This window comes from Lepisosteus oculatus, chromosome 2 (assembly GCF_040954835.1).
Source record: "Lepisosteus oculatus isolate fLepOcu1 chromosome 2, fLepOcu1.hap2, whole genome shotgun sequence".
NCBI lineage: Eukaryota > Metazoa > Chordata > Actinopteri > Semionotiformes > Lepisosteidae > Lepisosteus > Lepisosteus oculatus.
In genome coordinates, this window is record NC_090697.1 from 43196608 (window position 1) to 43212711 (window position 16104).

Sequence of the window (16104 nt, forward strand, 5' to 3'; positions counted from 1 at the left end):
GAGGTTCGAGTGTGGGAGCTGAAGAGCAGGAACAAGGAGAGGTTAATTCCATGCTGGAAGTAGAAAGAAAAAAATATTAAAAATGCAACATTTCAGCTGTGGATTCTTCTGTGAGTATGTGAAAGAAGGATGGAGAGAAAAGGGATACAAGAAAAGGGGGCTTTAAGGAGAACACATAGAGGGTATGTAAGGATGGGCACTGCAGATGAAAAAAGGTGCCTCACTCCTTCCAGAATCGGGATGGTTTCCAATCCTGTTGTTGGAGCGGGGAGGAAACTCCCCAGAACCGGCAGCCCAGTGTTGTCCTTTCACAGCCTGAGGAACATATAGTGAGCCTGTCTCAGAATAAAGTTTTATATGATGTCTTTCAATGTCCAATAATAAAGTATGTTTTTTTTTTACTGTAAATGTAAATGATTTGTTCATTGTTTCTGCTTTGGCAACACTACTGTATAATTCATCAGTCAAGCCAATAAAGTTCTTTGAATCTGAATCTGGGTCCTCCAAAGACATGGAATTCGGTGGAGCAATGTTTAAGGCAGAAATCTGTAAATGAACGGAGAGATTTCAAGGATTGCAAGCTGGCAGAAGATGTGAAAAAGACAAAGTTCAATGTAATAATGTCTGAGAGAGGTGCAGTATATCAGGGAACTGTTGTCTTGGTGAAACCTTTGATCCTTACTGTTCACATGTTCTGCCTGAAACACATCGCCAGTTCTTCAGTGTTAATGGCAGTGCTGTCTGCAAGAGATCTATGAAACGAGATTGTGGACAAGCAAGATACTTCTTAGGTGACGTTGATACAATGATGAATTTGTTGGTGCTGCTACCTGCTCTAGCAATCTACTACAGCAATTTTACATCACTTCACCCACTTCCATCCATCTCTTTCACTCCTCTTCTTTTTCTGCACATACAAAAAGTAGGTATATTAGCCACCTGGAACTGAAGGTTTCTGTGTATTACAAACCTGCTGATGCACTCCATACCTCCTCTACAGCATGTTCTGCCTTACAAAAATCTATTTTTCTTATTGTTTCAAAGACTTTGTAAGTCAGTCTTGAGAGCGGATATCAACATCCTTTCTATTCTCACAATCATCAAAGAAAACATCTCCGTTGTTTTGCTATTTTTGTCCACTGTTCCCTTAGCCATCCACAGCTACCAACAGAAGCAGATAAATTGCCTAGAAATGCACATTCAGTAGCACATATACATAACTAGTGTTTGTCCCTAATCTCATTTATTACATTTCTCTTGCTGAAAGAGTCCCATCATTTACATTGTAAAAAACACAAAGATGTGTCGACTGTTTCAGAGAACGCACACATTTCTTTATGTGCATATTTAAAACAGATTACAGGTACGTAGGTGTAGCTATTGTGTGCTTACAGAAAGGAAACCCTGCTCCTCCTGATGACTTCTGTTCCCCTTTCTACATTTTACTGTTTGTTCTCTAACTACTAATGTATGTGGCTAAATAATGGATTACCATTCCTTCTGTACAAATATGTTCCAAGGAGCACAATTCCGAAAAACAGAAAAAATCTTGCAAAATGAGAAATAGAGAGACCAGTGATAGCCAACAGTATTTTTCATTCATTTTCAGTTTAATTGTTAGATTCGCTCTGCACTTTTAAATATATACAGAACCTATTTACCGCCAATATTGATAAAAAGTTATCTCATAATGTATGCCCATTGTCTCCTCCTTTTGATAGAAAATATTCAGTAATGGAAATGGTGTGGGTTACATAATAAATTAGCTTTGTATATTTGCACATTATATTTTTTAGAGTATATTAACACAAATACTTGATTAACAAAGAGAAATGATCATGTTTTAAAGTGTAATGAATAATAATGTAATGAATTCTGAGTTAGATCTTTTTTGTCCTCCACCCCACCAAGATGGCGCTGATATTCCTTCAGATACGTGACGAAACGCTCCTTTTTTTTAGAACCTCTATGGTGTTCAGCGCTTCACGCCGGAAAAGCGCGCAGGAACGTGAATACCACAAGAGAGCGTGGAATTATGGGCGTTTAACTTTTTGTGTTATTGAGGTAGTGTCATGGGCTGAGGATAATGGCAGAGGAAGCAGAGTCTGGAGCGGTTTCAGGCGAGGAAGACGATGCCGCGAAAGATGAAATTTGGTGCCTGAGAAGAGTCGGAAAAAGGGCTGAGTGGCTCCGTCTGCCCGAGAAAGAAGAGGTCTTGTTCTCTTACCTCTCATTTACTCTTTCAGTACTAAACACCCCTCCCCCTTCACACTTTTAGCTAAGTGGCGTACCTGCAAAAATGTCTTAATTGTATTTTGAGTCGTAAAAAGTTGCAAATATGATCCTAATCACCGGAGCTGCGTGCTTCTGTTTTCAAGTCTTTTACTTTTTAATACATCTCATGTGTGTTTTGTGCCGAATGACGATGATTGCGGAGGGATGGGGTTACATGGGATCGCAATAGAAGGTGTTTTTTTAGTTATGCAATAATATTTTTTTCAGAAGCATATCCATGTTTGTATTCTGGGGTGTTTATCACTGCAGAACGGAACTCGTCACCTGAAAGTGATGAAAATGTGGAATTGGTGAAGTCCCCTAACTCCTGTTTCCCCGGTTTACACATCTACCTGGATCCGAGTGTAATTGAAACACTAGCGACTATTCCTTGCACATACATTTACATGTTTAAAAATACAAACAGATAAATAATTTGTTTATTTTGTTATACCTATCTGAAAGCCCACCCTCTTCATCGTTTAAAGGATCAAAATAACATTTGTCTTCGTTAATCGCCTGCATACTATTGGTACAATTTTAAAAAGCACGTTGCAATAATCGGATTTAGATGATTTAAGCTTTCAAACAAAAATAAACTCCCTTCAAGTGGCGCATGTATTTTGCAACTGCACTAGTAAAGAAATCTTATCTGAAGTTCCTCAGTGCTTGTCAAGTTGTAAAGTCAAGCTACATTTTAAAGTTCAGGAGAACAGTAGTAATTCTTTGCCTAGAAGCCCTCAGTAGTAAACCTTGATTTTTAATAATGCCTCTTCTTGTCTTAGGTGACACTTGGGCGAAGCTTTGATGTCACTTATCAAACCCTGTCAAGGAGCTGTCCTTTAATGATTTCCAGAAACCACTGCAAATTCAAACAAAATGAAGAGGGACATTGGACAGTGACAGATAATAAGGTAGAGCCTTTATTTCAGTTTCATACTATGTTGGGTATTATTTGCATAGGTTTTGGATTTTGTGTTTCAATTTCTGGTAGACTGCTAATGGTCCCATAGTTGTTATTCTGCCTGAAGACACTGTGAATGTTGGCCGAACATTCCTGAGATGTGGTTTGTGAATAGATAAGATAACAGATAAGATCACTTTATTGGCTATATACAGTTTCTTGTAATAGGAATTTGTCTTTTTGCATACCCCAACTTGCTCTCCATCAGACACACAGACAGGGAAAGAGGCTTGGGGTCAGAGCCCGGGGTCAGACATTTATACGGCACTCCTGGAGCAGTTGGGGTTAAAGGCCTTGCTCAGGGGCCCAATGGAGACGGATTCCTCTGCCGGCCACGGGATACGAACCGGCAACCTTCCAGCCACAGGCACAGATCCTTAACCACAAGGCCACTGCCCCGCCACACTAAAAATAATATTTAGTTATAGTTGACCTATAACTAAATATTAGTATGGGTTGGTTTTGCTGCATATGTAATATGATCTCTAGTATTATGAAATGCAGTTTGTACGTGCATTTATGAATTAATAAGAACATTAATAAAATGATGTACATGTTCAGTATTTAATCAGGTTATTGTTCTGCAAATTGTAGAATTGTAGAAAAATCTTAGAGGTGTTTCCTTGCATAGCAAGTGACCTAAAGCTAGCGCTGGATTCCATAAACCCTCCTGTAGCATTTTTTCAGATAGGTACAGATATGTTATGAAAAAGACCAAATGAAAAAAATGTTGTCATATACACACTTTACAGTGATAAATCGTAATGCTCTGAAGTATTGTTTTCATAAATCACTGGACATCATAGAGTTTGTCGCATCAGGCATCGCAAGATAAGTATGAGCCTTGTTTTAGACTAATATTCCACTTGTGAATTGAATTCACAAAAAAAGATGAAGTCCCCACTGTGCAGAGGAGTAGACCAGTTTCTGAAATAGACTCCCCCTTTCAACACTGCCTCCTTTCCTAAGCATTAAATTCAGGGTAAAAATGGTTCTTAGAGATTAACAGTTTAAAATGTTCATATAACTTATTGAAACTTAAATCAAGTGATCTAAAATCTGCTAACCCTTACATTAACCGTTAATAAACAGTTACTATAAATGCCTAGTTAAATACAGTAGTCTAGTCGAGACGCAAAAATAACATTTATATAAAGCCTTGATCATTTTAAAACCATTTAAAAAGAGATTTTATTTTCTTGAATGCGATTAATGACGATGTGTTTCTGTTGCCTTACAATATGAATAATTTGTTCACCGATCTGAATCCAAGACAGAAACAAAATTATCCATATAATCCAAGCTGTAGAATTTTGAAATACAGAATATTTCTACATATTAATATATACCTAAATATATCTACAAAAATACCTGCTGTATATTTCTGTTAGGATCAAATTGCAGTGTTTTTTTTTTGTTCCTGTAGACGCCATTAAGAATATAATAAAGCAATTAATGTAATATGTATCGAAATGTTAGAAGAGGTTACAGACAAGAGGAGGCCATTTGGCGCCTCTAGCAAAATTGGTGTTAATGTGACAGAACGGACAGCAACACATTTGTGTAAAGAAAGAAGCAAATGCTTGGAGACGTATATCTCTTTGAAGCTTGATGGATTGATCAAGTTCTCCAATTTTTAGTCGGATACTGACAATTCTATTCATCAACAGCAACAGTTATTGTTTGTGACCATCGCCATCAGCAAGAGGTAGACTGGAAGCTGGACAAACCCCATGAAACACGTAGACCCAGCCAACACTACAGCTACAGCTTATGCCTCAGTCATTCTTCGCATGTTCACTGCTGATGGACTAAACCCGATACGTAAAGCTTAACAGATGTATAGGCTACCGTAATCGAAGATTTAGAGAAGGTTTCTGCATTGTGTATGAAGTAGATATAAAATGCAGACAGGTTTACTAGTACACAGATGCACTATTCTAGTTCCGGATGGGCATTTCTTGGGTTTCGTGCTTATAGGCACTTCCCAGGGATCTAATCAAATGTGCAGACTAAGAAATGAACTCAGGTGCAGTGCAACTAGGCAACAACTCTCAGGCAGTGGCACATGTTTACACGGAAATAGCAATGGCTCATATTCCACACACAGCCAGGCATCAGACTAACACATCACAGAAAAGAAGTTGGTGCCTAACAGCACCCAGCAGCCATGTCATCGTGCAACTTCCAACCAGCAACCCACTGAAGCTCAGTGGGTGTCAGCCTGGTCAGTACCTGGATGGGAGACCTCCTGGGAAAAACTAAGGTTGCTGCTGGAAGAGGTGTTAGTGGGGCCAGGAGGGGGCGCTCACCCTGCGGTCTATGTGGGTCCTAATGCCCCAGTATAGTGACGGGGACACTATACTGTAAACAGGTGCAGTCCTTCGGATGAGAAGGAAAACTGAAGTCCTGATTCTCTTTGGTCATTAAAAATCCCAGGGTGTTTCTTGAAGAGAGTAGGGGTGTTACCCTGGTGTCCTGGCCATATTTCCCATTGGCCCTTACCAATCATGGTCTCCTGACAATCCAAATCTAGGAATTGGCTTCTTTACTCTGCTCTCCTTCCCACTGACAGCTGATGTGTAGTGAGCGTTTACAGACAGGTTATATTTTTGTGTGTGACCACCCCTGTAGCAAGGACAATATTGCAGGAAAAGTTGTCAATCAACTTATTCCTTCTGACCATGACTTCATTGTGTACAGGCCAGGGACTATGAACCGAGCCACTAGATGTCAGGCAAGACCACCTTCACCAAAGAATCTGTGAGGATGCTTATATTCTTAGAAGAATCCTGAAGTAAATGTCACTGAAAATGAAAATAAAAGTGAGATATACATGTGTTTACTCTTTATTTTGTAAAAGAAGTGTAGAAATGTTTCAGGACATGTTGAAATGTGAGTTATAATGATAAATGGGTGAGACACAGGGAAAAACATTGCAGTGTATTTTGAGCCTGCTTTTTGAAAAGCATGCTATGTGGTAGGACCCGAAAAAAAGTAGATATAGGGGTGATTTTTAACTAAATGGGGTTTATTGCCTGACACAGATTCTATATTTGTATTGCTGTCATCAAAAAATGTAATAATTCTGGGAGAGTGCTTCTCACATTGGAAGCAATTGAAGAAAACAGTTAATGAGAAATAATAAGTCTAAAAAAATGTGCATGAAACAGGCAGGGATTTTACCAAAAGTTGTGATGTATGCAAATCATCGCAGTGTGAAAGGAAGGTCATGTTTTATTTATATTTTTGAAGTATGTGCATTTTTTGTGTGGTAACGTCTTTTCTTTTAAATGAAGTTGCATGGTTTCAGAAGCTTGACAAAAAAAGATTTAAAGTAGCCTTGCCACAGTTTGCTCCCAGCCACACTGATCTGGTAAAAGCTGTGATTCAGCCCCATTTCGAGGATGTACTAGTTCAAGAGTGACATGACGTTCTCAGTTTGCAGCATTCTCAGTTCCAGCATAACCTGAAAGTTTTACTTAACGCCAGTTCTGAAATGAGTTCAAGGCATTTTGTTGCATCAAATTGCTCGTGAAGGTTGCATGAGCAGTGCAGCGACAGTGGTCCATTCACCTTATTCTTTACACTTAGAGCCATCTGTAAAGAGTATTGAGTAATACCTCAAATTTAAATGTGTTCTGCATCTGGCTCTGACGGCTCTGCATCTTTTCACATAGTTTTGGAACAACAGGATTATGCTCTGCAGATTAATTGAAGTCTTTTGATTTTATAATAACAAAGGTTTCTGGCCAGTACACAATTAGAGCTAATGTGCTCGTAGGAAGCAGTTTGTCCTCCTGAGCATCAGATTCAAAAAGACTGATATGAAATCTGCAGTTGAAATTGATTTTCTCTCATTCGGCTGGACTTTGTGTGATCCTTTAATTCTCTCCCACCCTAGAGCTTGAATGGCGTGTGGGTGAATGGTCTGCGTATCACTCCCGAGAGGACGCACACGCTGCACGTGGGGGACACCATTCAGCTGGGAGTGCCCCTGGGTGGTAAGGAAGTGGAGTTCGAGTACGTTCTGGTGCGGGACTGCTTGAAGAGCGTCAAGCCTTTCTTGTTAAAGGAGCCGGTCGAGGAGGAAGCAGCGGGCTCCAGACTGAAAAGGACCAAGAGGAAATACAGCGGGGGGGAACTGGACCCCGGGAATACCTCCGACGCCAAAGCCAAACTGTCTCGCTGGTCCCATGCGGAGCCACAACCCCAGGGCAGCTCATGTGCTGCAGTTCAGCAGCCGCCGGTACAGAACATCCAGACCGCGGAGCCGGCTGGACCCAGTAGGACCCCCCCGAGCTCCCCCGCGGCCGCCGGCGGGTCAGAGAAGCCGCAGAAGAACACCCACTGCAGCTCGGAGCTGGCCTGCTTCCAGAGGTACATCAGGAAGATGCGGGTGCTGAAGAAAAAGGTCCAGGAGACGGAGCGGCGCGCCGCGAGCCTGCAGGCCCAGCCGGCGCCCCCTAGCGAGGAGCTGGAGCAGCTGCAGGGCCGCCTGGAGGTGCTGAAGGAGCAGCTGCATAGCGAGCAGCAGCAGCAGCTGCGCCGGGTGGAGCAGCTGGAGAAGACCTTCTGCGAGGAGGAGAGGCGGCTGGAAGTAAGAGCGGATGGGCTAGAGGTGGTGGGGTCGGGCCAGGCTGTGCTGAGGACTGCTCCTCCGACATTCAAACCGTTTTAATATTCTCACCTCCTCCACAGCCGTATTTTTCAAACGTGCAGCGTGGTTTCCAAAACCCAGATCATCAAAATTAATTTTCCGTGACACACGTGCTGTTCCTGGTCAATGTACATCAGCCTTTAAAGAGCCAGAGGCATTCTTGAACTCTTTAAAAGGTTTTGCATATTTTCTCTTTTCCAATCAGACTTTTTCCAGCATTACGGAAAAGGGGCACCCCGGAAATTAATCTTGAAGGGTCTGGTTTTGGGAGAGGTGAAATACACGGGAACATTTTGAGTGGTCTGTATTTTCTGGAGAGTGGTGAAAGGTAAAGGCACCAGTGATGTTTGAAGCAGGTGGAACTCAGGTTTTATTGTCACCTTGCAGTTAACCTTATTTGTGAACTCTCTCCAAGAATAGGTTCAACGGTAGCTGTGACATTTGTTTCTTGGTGCAAATATAGTGCTTAGAGCCCATATCATCTGTAACGAATCCCAGATTACAGTTCAGGTGTATGTTCGAAGACTGCTGATTTGGGCCCATAACTCCTTGTTTTGTCCCACATACCTGGGCCAAATTACAGACCTGTTAGTTGATATTGATTTTCTGGTGGGTGGAAGGAAGGGTTTGCTATCAAACAAAACCATGGCCTTCAACACAGGGTGTGTAATTTGTGATTTGGTCAGAACTGTCATTTAATCTGGCCCATGGATGCCTCAGTGTGTTTTTTAATGCAAAATATGTCTTAAGAAGTGCAAAACTAATTAAACAATGTATAGTTGATGCATAGTTGTTCTCAATTTGGGAGGGAGGGCAGAATATAGTTGTCAGTTTTCTTGAATATAAATGGTGTATGATGATGCCATTGTCTAGTGTGTCAAGTTAAAAATATTTTTTATATGTATCTTTCTGCTTGAAGATCTTTTAAGCACTAATGATTACTTTTTTTAGGATGAAAAGAAACAACAAGAAGAAGAGAGCTTGAACAAGAAATTGGACGATGCTTTGCAAAAGGTAAAACAGAGAACAGAGCTCATGAGCCCATAAATTATCTAAATACACGTAAAATAGCTGCTGAAAAAAAGAATGGGTTTAATTTAGAGCTTCCAGTGTAGCCACCTGTTCTTTGTTACACTGACAGCGGTGACCAGGGTTAGAAACAGCTTGAAATAGGACATTTGCAAATCATTCAGGATGGTTTGGGATAAATGATTGCAACAGAAAATCGATGTAATAGTGTTTATTACAGTATGATTTTTTTTTCTTTTTATGCTTACAGAACTGCTTCATTTAACCAAGTAAACTATAGAACAAGAGCAGTTTGGGTTCCTCACATCATCTAATGATTTTGCTAAACATCCTTTCATTCTTTATGTACGTCTGTTAACAACAGACAAGAAACAGCAGACAACTTCGGGGTTGTTCATATATCTGCTGGTTTGTAAACATTTGGTTGATCTAATCCAGTCATTTCTTGAAAAACTAATGGTATCATCCTCATTAAGAGATGGGTAGCTTGATCCAGACTTCAACAATTCAGTGCAAAAAACGTTTGTGTGCATCCTGTTCTTTGTTATAAATATTTAGTCTTTAATGCTTCTTTTTATTTTTTGGATTGAGTGCATCAGGGCTCCTCAAAGACTAATAAAGTTCATTTTCTTTAACCTGTAAAAGTATGATGTGATACTGGTGTATTGTATAATTTTAGTATAGCATCGCTTGATATTAATTTTATGCTCTTAACTATTGTAATGTTCTTTTTCCCTTTTTATTGCTTCACTACATTGTCTAAAAGATGTACATGAGCTCTTCATGTTCAAACCATTTCTCTCTGGCAATCTGGAGTAGTTTGTGCACTCCTTTTTTAAATAGATACTCAGCATTTTTTTGAGTTGTACTTTTGGAGAAACACTTTTATCGTTTGGTTAGGATGTAGGCCTGTTTATAAAAACGTATTCAAATATCTGAATATGTGTCTCATCACTAAGTGAATCACTTTTCATTTCTGTTTCTCATTACTGTAATCAACACTGATGTTTTTACTGAACTAGATAAGTTTTATATATATTGAAATCTAGCCATTATGAAGTTAGTATTTTTGCTGTATCCACTCTTAAGTGTGGGAACAGCTGTTACTGCTGTTATGTTCATAGTTTTCTGTCTATATGCCCCTGCAGCTGCCTCTTCCTTCATTTGAGGGCTTTGGCTGTTTTGTGCTAGTGACCAGGCTCTCTCTTCTCAGCCACACTGGTTAAAGCCTAAGCAGACTCATTCCTGCCATTCCTGGTCTCTGACAGTCTCTCAGTCTGTGTTTTCATTTCGGTAGCATCGACAGGTGATAGAAGAACTGAGACGTTCCCGCAAAGACTTTGAAGAAATCATCCAAGCTAAAGACAAGGAATTGGAAGAGACCAAGGTAGACAAAGCATGTAATTGCCAATAGCTGCATGATCTTTGTGGGATTAGAAGTTCTGAGAATTGCTTTGAATGGTTACCATTCACACAGGTGGACCTGTTGTTTGACTTCCTTGGCTGTTTTGCTGATTTTGTGATTTTCCCAGACAACCATGTTTTATTCCATGATTAAATATATAGTTCAGGGTAAAAGTATAGGTATAGGCATCCCTGGTCAAATTTGTTTCAGTGAATCTCTAAGGGAAAAGAAGTTGACACATCCTCTGCATGGTACAAACTTAAACATGTGATCTTTTGCAAATTTCAATGGACAGTTAGTATTTACAGTTTTGTAGAATTTCAAAATACTTAAACAGTGAATATGGCACATGCAATAGTACTTAGTAACACCTCCTTTCACAGCCTTAAAATTTTTCCTGTAGTCAGCTAAGAGTCTTTCTGTTCTTGCTTTTAGAATTTTTTTCCCAATCTTCCTTGTAGAACTCTTACATGCACTGCTTATGTGTGATCTGGAGACTGTGAAGGCCTTTCCAAACCTTTAATCTTTCATTCCTGTATGTATTTCATCATTGATTTTGGGGGTATATTTCACTTGCAAAAATATCCAACCTCTTTTCATTTTTAATTTATAAGATAAGATCACTTTATTAGCCATATACAATTTCTTGCATTAGCAATTTGTCTTTTCACATACCCCAGCTTGCTTTCCATGAGACACAGACAGGGAGAGAAGCTTGGGGTCAGAGCGCAAGGTCAGCCATTGTACAGTGCCCCTGAAGCAGTTGGGGTCAAGGACCTTGCTCAGGGGCCAAATGGAGTAGGATTTCTCTGCCGGTCGTGGGATACGAACCGGCAACCTTCCAGCCACAGGCGCTGATCCTTAGCCACAGTGCCACCGCTCTGCCCTAGAATTGCTTCACTGACTCTGGTACATTAGCTTGTAGGATTTGTTGTTAATTAGTTGAATCCATTCTTAAACAATATTTCCTGTGCCACTGGCTGTTGCTCAACCCCAAAGCATAATGTTATCCACCCCCATGCTTAACACCTTGACAAATCTGTTGTTTCCTTCAAAGGCTTCACCCTTTTTTCATTAGTCCACAGCACCTTCTTCCAAAAAGTTTCTGACTTACCAAGGTTTTGTTTTGCATAGTTTAAACATTGACTTATGTGATGAGGATGTTTTATTCTGACAACTCTTCCATGCAGATCTTTTTTTTTTCCTGTAAGCAATGCTGTACTGTGGACCTGTGGTCAACTACTCCAGAGTCAGCTCAACCTTTCTGCAGGTCCTTTGCAGTGATCTGTGGGTATTGCTTTGCAGATCTGACCAGTTCATATCTGAGATTGCACTGGGACTTTCAGATCTTTACTTGATTTCAACAGTTCCCTGTAAAACTTCCATTTCTTAATGATGGTTCTGACAGTTGAAATTCCAAGGTTGAAGAGTTTAGAGACCTTTTTATGGCCTTTCTCTGCTTTGTAAGAATGAATAACCTTTGTTTTCAAGTCCTCAGGCAGCTGCTTAGAAGAGGTTAGTATTTGAGATAGAGTTTTTGTTCAACTCTGGAATAGTCTTCACCTGACTTAATTTAAGGCCCAACAAACCCATCACGTGTTGGGGCCTTAGAAAAATGCAAATTCAGAAAGTAGTAAGGACACAGCTAGAGGCTGTCTAAACTATTGCACATGACACATTCACTTATGCAGCACTTTATTTTTATTTTATTATTTTATTATTTTATTTTTATCTTTTAAAATCAGCAAATAGTAATTTTGCATTTTAATTTGCAGAAAGATTTGGAGTTTAACTTTGTACCATACAGAGTTGTCACCTTCTGTTCACTTAGAGATTTATTAGAATAACAATGTAGCCAGGGGTGCCACAACTGTATGTTCTGTCTTGGTCTTTGTTTTGACTTTTATGGTAACACAAGTTACTTTAGGCCAAGGCTTCACTTGCATTCTAAAAAGTCCCTTGAGAATGATTTGTATTTAGAGCATGATTTTGCTGTGCTTTCCAGAAGGACCCGTCCATAAATAAACTCACTTCAAAATGTCACTGAACTGTGCTGTGACTTTTTGCACAGAACAATACTTTCTGGGAAACGGAATTCTTTAAATATCCAAATTTAAAATGAGAACAAATACTTATTCAAACGCAGAGGCTTCACATTTTCTTGCTAAGCAGCAGAAAAGGGAACCGGTGTTCCTCTTGCTTTTTTAAACATTTCCCCGTTATGAAGCCCATTAAGTGGGAAGTAAAATCAAAGAGGAACTTGATTAATACGTTTCAGTCCTAAAAGAGAAGCTCAACTAAAGAGTATTTAGTTAGACAGTTGTTCAAAGTTCCTAAATTAAAGTAAGCTTTATTGAAACAGAGGGCGTTCATGAACATGTAATATTGTGAAAAATGATAGTTTGTATTGACAGGAAAGTTGGCATTTATTTTTCTGGTAAATATGTGTTTGTTTTATTATTAATTTAAAAAATGCCATTCTGGGGAAAATTGATTCCTGCAGGAAGCAAAGGAGAAGGCAAGAGCCCAGAAGGAAGAAGTATTGACGCAGATGGCTGAAGTGCTGGAGAACGAACTGCAGTGTATCATTTGCTCAGAGTATTTTATTGAGGTAAAGGAATTCAGTGGACTCGGGGTAATCATACGTAGTTGTTACACATAGGGAGATTGTTAAAATGAGCAGTCTGTTTTAGGACTTTCTTGAAAATCCCCATTAGTCATTTTGCATTGAACCCTTGTCTGAAACTTTGTTACTAGATTTTAAAAATAGCTATCACATCAGCATCTGAACATCAAGACAGGCCAGATGATGCCACGGTTATGATTCACAGTTTCCTCAATAACATTCCCTCATTGCTGGGAGACATGGCTGGCCGGGGAACTTATGTGGGGTTGCACAGTCCAGCCTGGCTAATGGGAATCTGCTCTGAAGACATGAAGTGTTGTCTGATAACAGCAACACATCCCACACTACACCACCCTCGTCACAGCAGCTGACCAGGGTGAGGAAGAGCTCCTAGTTCTGTCTGTTTTTAACACTTTTGTGTGGTGGTATTATTAGGCTTCCAAACTGCAAAAGCCCTTTGTGATACTAAAAACTTTTTTTTTCTTCTCACATTTGAAACTGCTTGTTTTGTTTTAAAAGGCCAATCAATTTAAACATACATTTACATCCAAGACCATCACACTCCTGGGGCTTCATGTAGTAATTCTGGTATTAAATATGACCAGAGTTTTCAGTGCTTTTGTATTTTCATTGTCCTTACAAGAATATGTGTTAACATGAGTACGTTATTTTGACTTAAATGACCAAGATCGCCTCGATCACAGAGAAAATGTTTTTGTCCTGTCCCTGGCGCTGTGCCCCAGGCTGTCACACTGAACTGCGCCCACAGCTTCTGCCTGCACTGCATCATGGATTGGAGGAGGCGCAAGGATGAGTGTCCCATCTGCAGGCAAGGGGTCGTCTCTTTGACGCGCTCACTGGTCCTGGACAACTGCATCGATAGGATGGTTGAGAACCTGAGCTCTGAGATGAAGGAGAGGCGCAAGAGCCTTGTATGTCAGCGTAAAGGTGAGAGGTACGTAAAGGTCACCAGTTTTCTGCGATTTCCAGTAGCAACTGAAATCTGTATGGTGTAGGAGAAAGGTTTTTACTCGTCTTTCATCTAAGATTTCAGTATATTCTTTGCCAAAAGTGGTGAGAACCTTCAGAGTTGAGAAGGACTTCCTAAGTGTTGGGTATAATGGGATTAAAAGGTTTGGATTCAAAATAAAAACATGGGTTTTGGCTTCTGAAGTGTAGTTTTTTAATTTGCTGCATGCCACTTATCAGAGGGGCTTTTTATTGATTCGCATTGTTACTTGTTGGTTTCCTATGTTTATTTTCTTTTGCCCTGTGCTGTTGTTCCAGCCCAGCGAGTGCCAGTGGTGCTCATAAGTGACGGCGACAGCAGTGAAGTCTCAGTGGACAGAAGCATTTCACCCCTCATGTCTCTGGATGAGACCAGCAGAAGTGTCAGCACTTACAGCTTGAGTACCAGCACATTTGTCACAACCCAGACAGCCGAAAGGTCTGAGATTAAGACAGCCCAGTCTTACTAGCTACTTTTCTGAGTGTGTAGTTTCTTATTTGCAACATAACTATAGAGTCCCAACAGGTGGCACTGAAAAAAAACAGGAGACAAACAATCCTGTAGTTGCACAACTTCCAGTTGCATGTGATGCTGTTGTGTAATAAGCCTCGTTATTAATTGAAGGTGTCTATTTTGCAAACAGAGACTGTGACTCCTAAGCAGTATTTTCTTTTGTTTTGTTGTTGCTGTGTACTGGTTTACTTGAAACATAAGTTATGTTTTGTGTACCTCAGGGGCACTATACCTTTTTGTTGAGTAACTTATTTTTTGTAATACAGATATGGCTAATGCGCCACCTATATAGGACTTTTGAATTTTTTGTTTGGTATATCTGCCTGTTTGTCTTATGTTTCAATAGTACATTGTAAATGTTGTGGCAGATTGAAATTTTATTTTGGTGTTTGTTTAATGCACACTTGTGTACTCTTAATTCCTACATTAATAAAGTTTGAAATGCAGGGGAGAATGTATTTGTAAAACAAGTGTGTAGTTGTTTATTTTAGATGCCTATATGCTGGTTATCTTTCTCTAATTTTACATATCCATTTGGGGATTGTTAATTCCTCATCAAATCCATATATTCCTACAACCCCTGTACAGTAAAGGGAGAATGGAGACATGCACTCATTCTCCTCCAACATAGCTACCTGTGAGAGTCATTTAAAATTTGACGCACATGCTGCACTGTGCCTGCAGGAGAGAGAACACTACTGATTAGAAGAAGGTGTCTCTTCCTGATGTCATTTCATACTTAGAACAGGCAAGTCCCAGGGACTCTACGTCATGGCAAACTGAGACTAACTTTGCCAAGTCTGGTCTGGCAGCACAAGATGAATCATTTTCACAGGCAGTTATTGATGTAGCCCAAGCCGAAACCACTAACATCCTGACTACAGAGCTTAGTTTGTGCTCCTAGCTGGTTGAGACACCTGGGATCCCCTTCCTTTGGGATAATAGTTACTATACAGCAATATACTTCTAGATTATTTATATGTGAATGTTTTTAATAAAAATAATTATTAAATTCTATATTTCATTTTACTGTAGTAAATTATAAAATTTAATTTGTGCATTTTCATTTTATAATAATTTTTATGGCATCAAGTCAAAATATGGTACAGTATACTAATGTTTCCTTTATTACTGTACCACCTCATTAAAAAGTATGGTTACGGATTTTCCTCTTTAAATAACATTTAACGTGTGTGTGTGAATGAGAAAAACAATGTTCTTTTCATATAAACATAGGAAATGCAAGAGTCATTCTTCAAATAAATCCACTGTGGTTTCTCTGTGGCATTGCAACACAGTTTTCAATAAAAAATAGATTTTATCATGTTTGAAGAAATCTCATTTTCACATTCCAATATAACCATTTTCTTCCTTGCCAGGCCAGAAGGATGTTGTGCTGAGTGATGGTCAGACAAACCATGCATATTCCTCACATTCTCAAAACACAGTGGGTCTGTGTGATCAATTGTGAGGGTCCATTGACCTAAATTTCTTGCTTGCACTATTTTTAATTAAAGGAGCACAAAACAAAGACGTCCATAATTATCCTTACAAAGTACAATAGTGATTGTAGTTTGTTACCTTGTTAAATTAAGGAGGAGGACAATAAGAAGAAAGATATTTA

General features: G+C 39.6%; 1 protein-coding gene across 2 annotated transcripts; it reads left to right on the forward strand.

Moving 5' to 3' along the window:
- The first annotated feature begins 2005 nt into the window (after positions 1–2005).
- Positions 2006–14938, forward strand: rnf8 (ring finger protein 8, E3 ubiquitin protein ligase). 2 transcript variants are annotated; one of them, XM_015351261.2, is made up of 8 exons: positions 2006–2212; positions 3060–3188; positions 7143–7838; positions 8850–8912; positions 10225–10314; positions 12836–12943; positions 13702–13906; positions 14246–14938. In XM_015351261.2, the coding sequence occupies exons 1-8, from the start codon at positions 2087–2089 to the stop codon at positions 14434–14436; spliced, it is 1608 nt and encodes a 535-aa protein (XP_015206747.2). In that variant the 5' UTR covers positions 2006–2086; the 3' UTR covers positions 14437–14938. The 2 variants fall into 2 exon arrangements, with proteins under 2 accessions (XP_015206747.2, XP_015206752.2); XM_015351266.2 differs by having other exon boundaries at positions 13702–13913; positions 14246–14376.
- Positions 14939–16104: the final 1166 nt, after the last annotated feature.

What these genes read in the sequence shown, in the direction of transcription:
- rnf8 (XM_015351261.2), top strand. Translation starts at nt 2,087, where the DNA reads ATGGCAGAGGAAGCAGAGTCTGGAGCGGTTTCAGGCGAGGAAGACGAT. An exon ending in GGACAGTGACAGATAATAAG is followed by an intron (nt 3,189 to 7,142) that starts GTAGAGCCTTTA and finishes CTCCCACCCTAG; the next exon opens with AGCTTGAATGGCGTGTGGGT. An exon ending in TGGACGATGCTTTGCAAAAG is followed by an intron (nt 8,913 to 10,224) that starts GTAAAACAGAGA and finishes TCATTTCGGTAG; the next exon opens with CATCGACAGGTGATAGAAGA.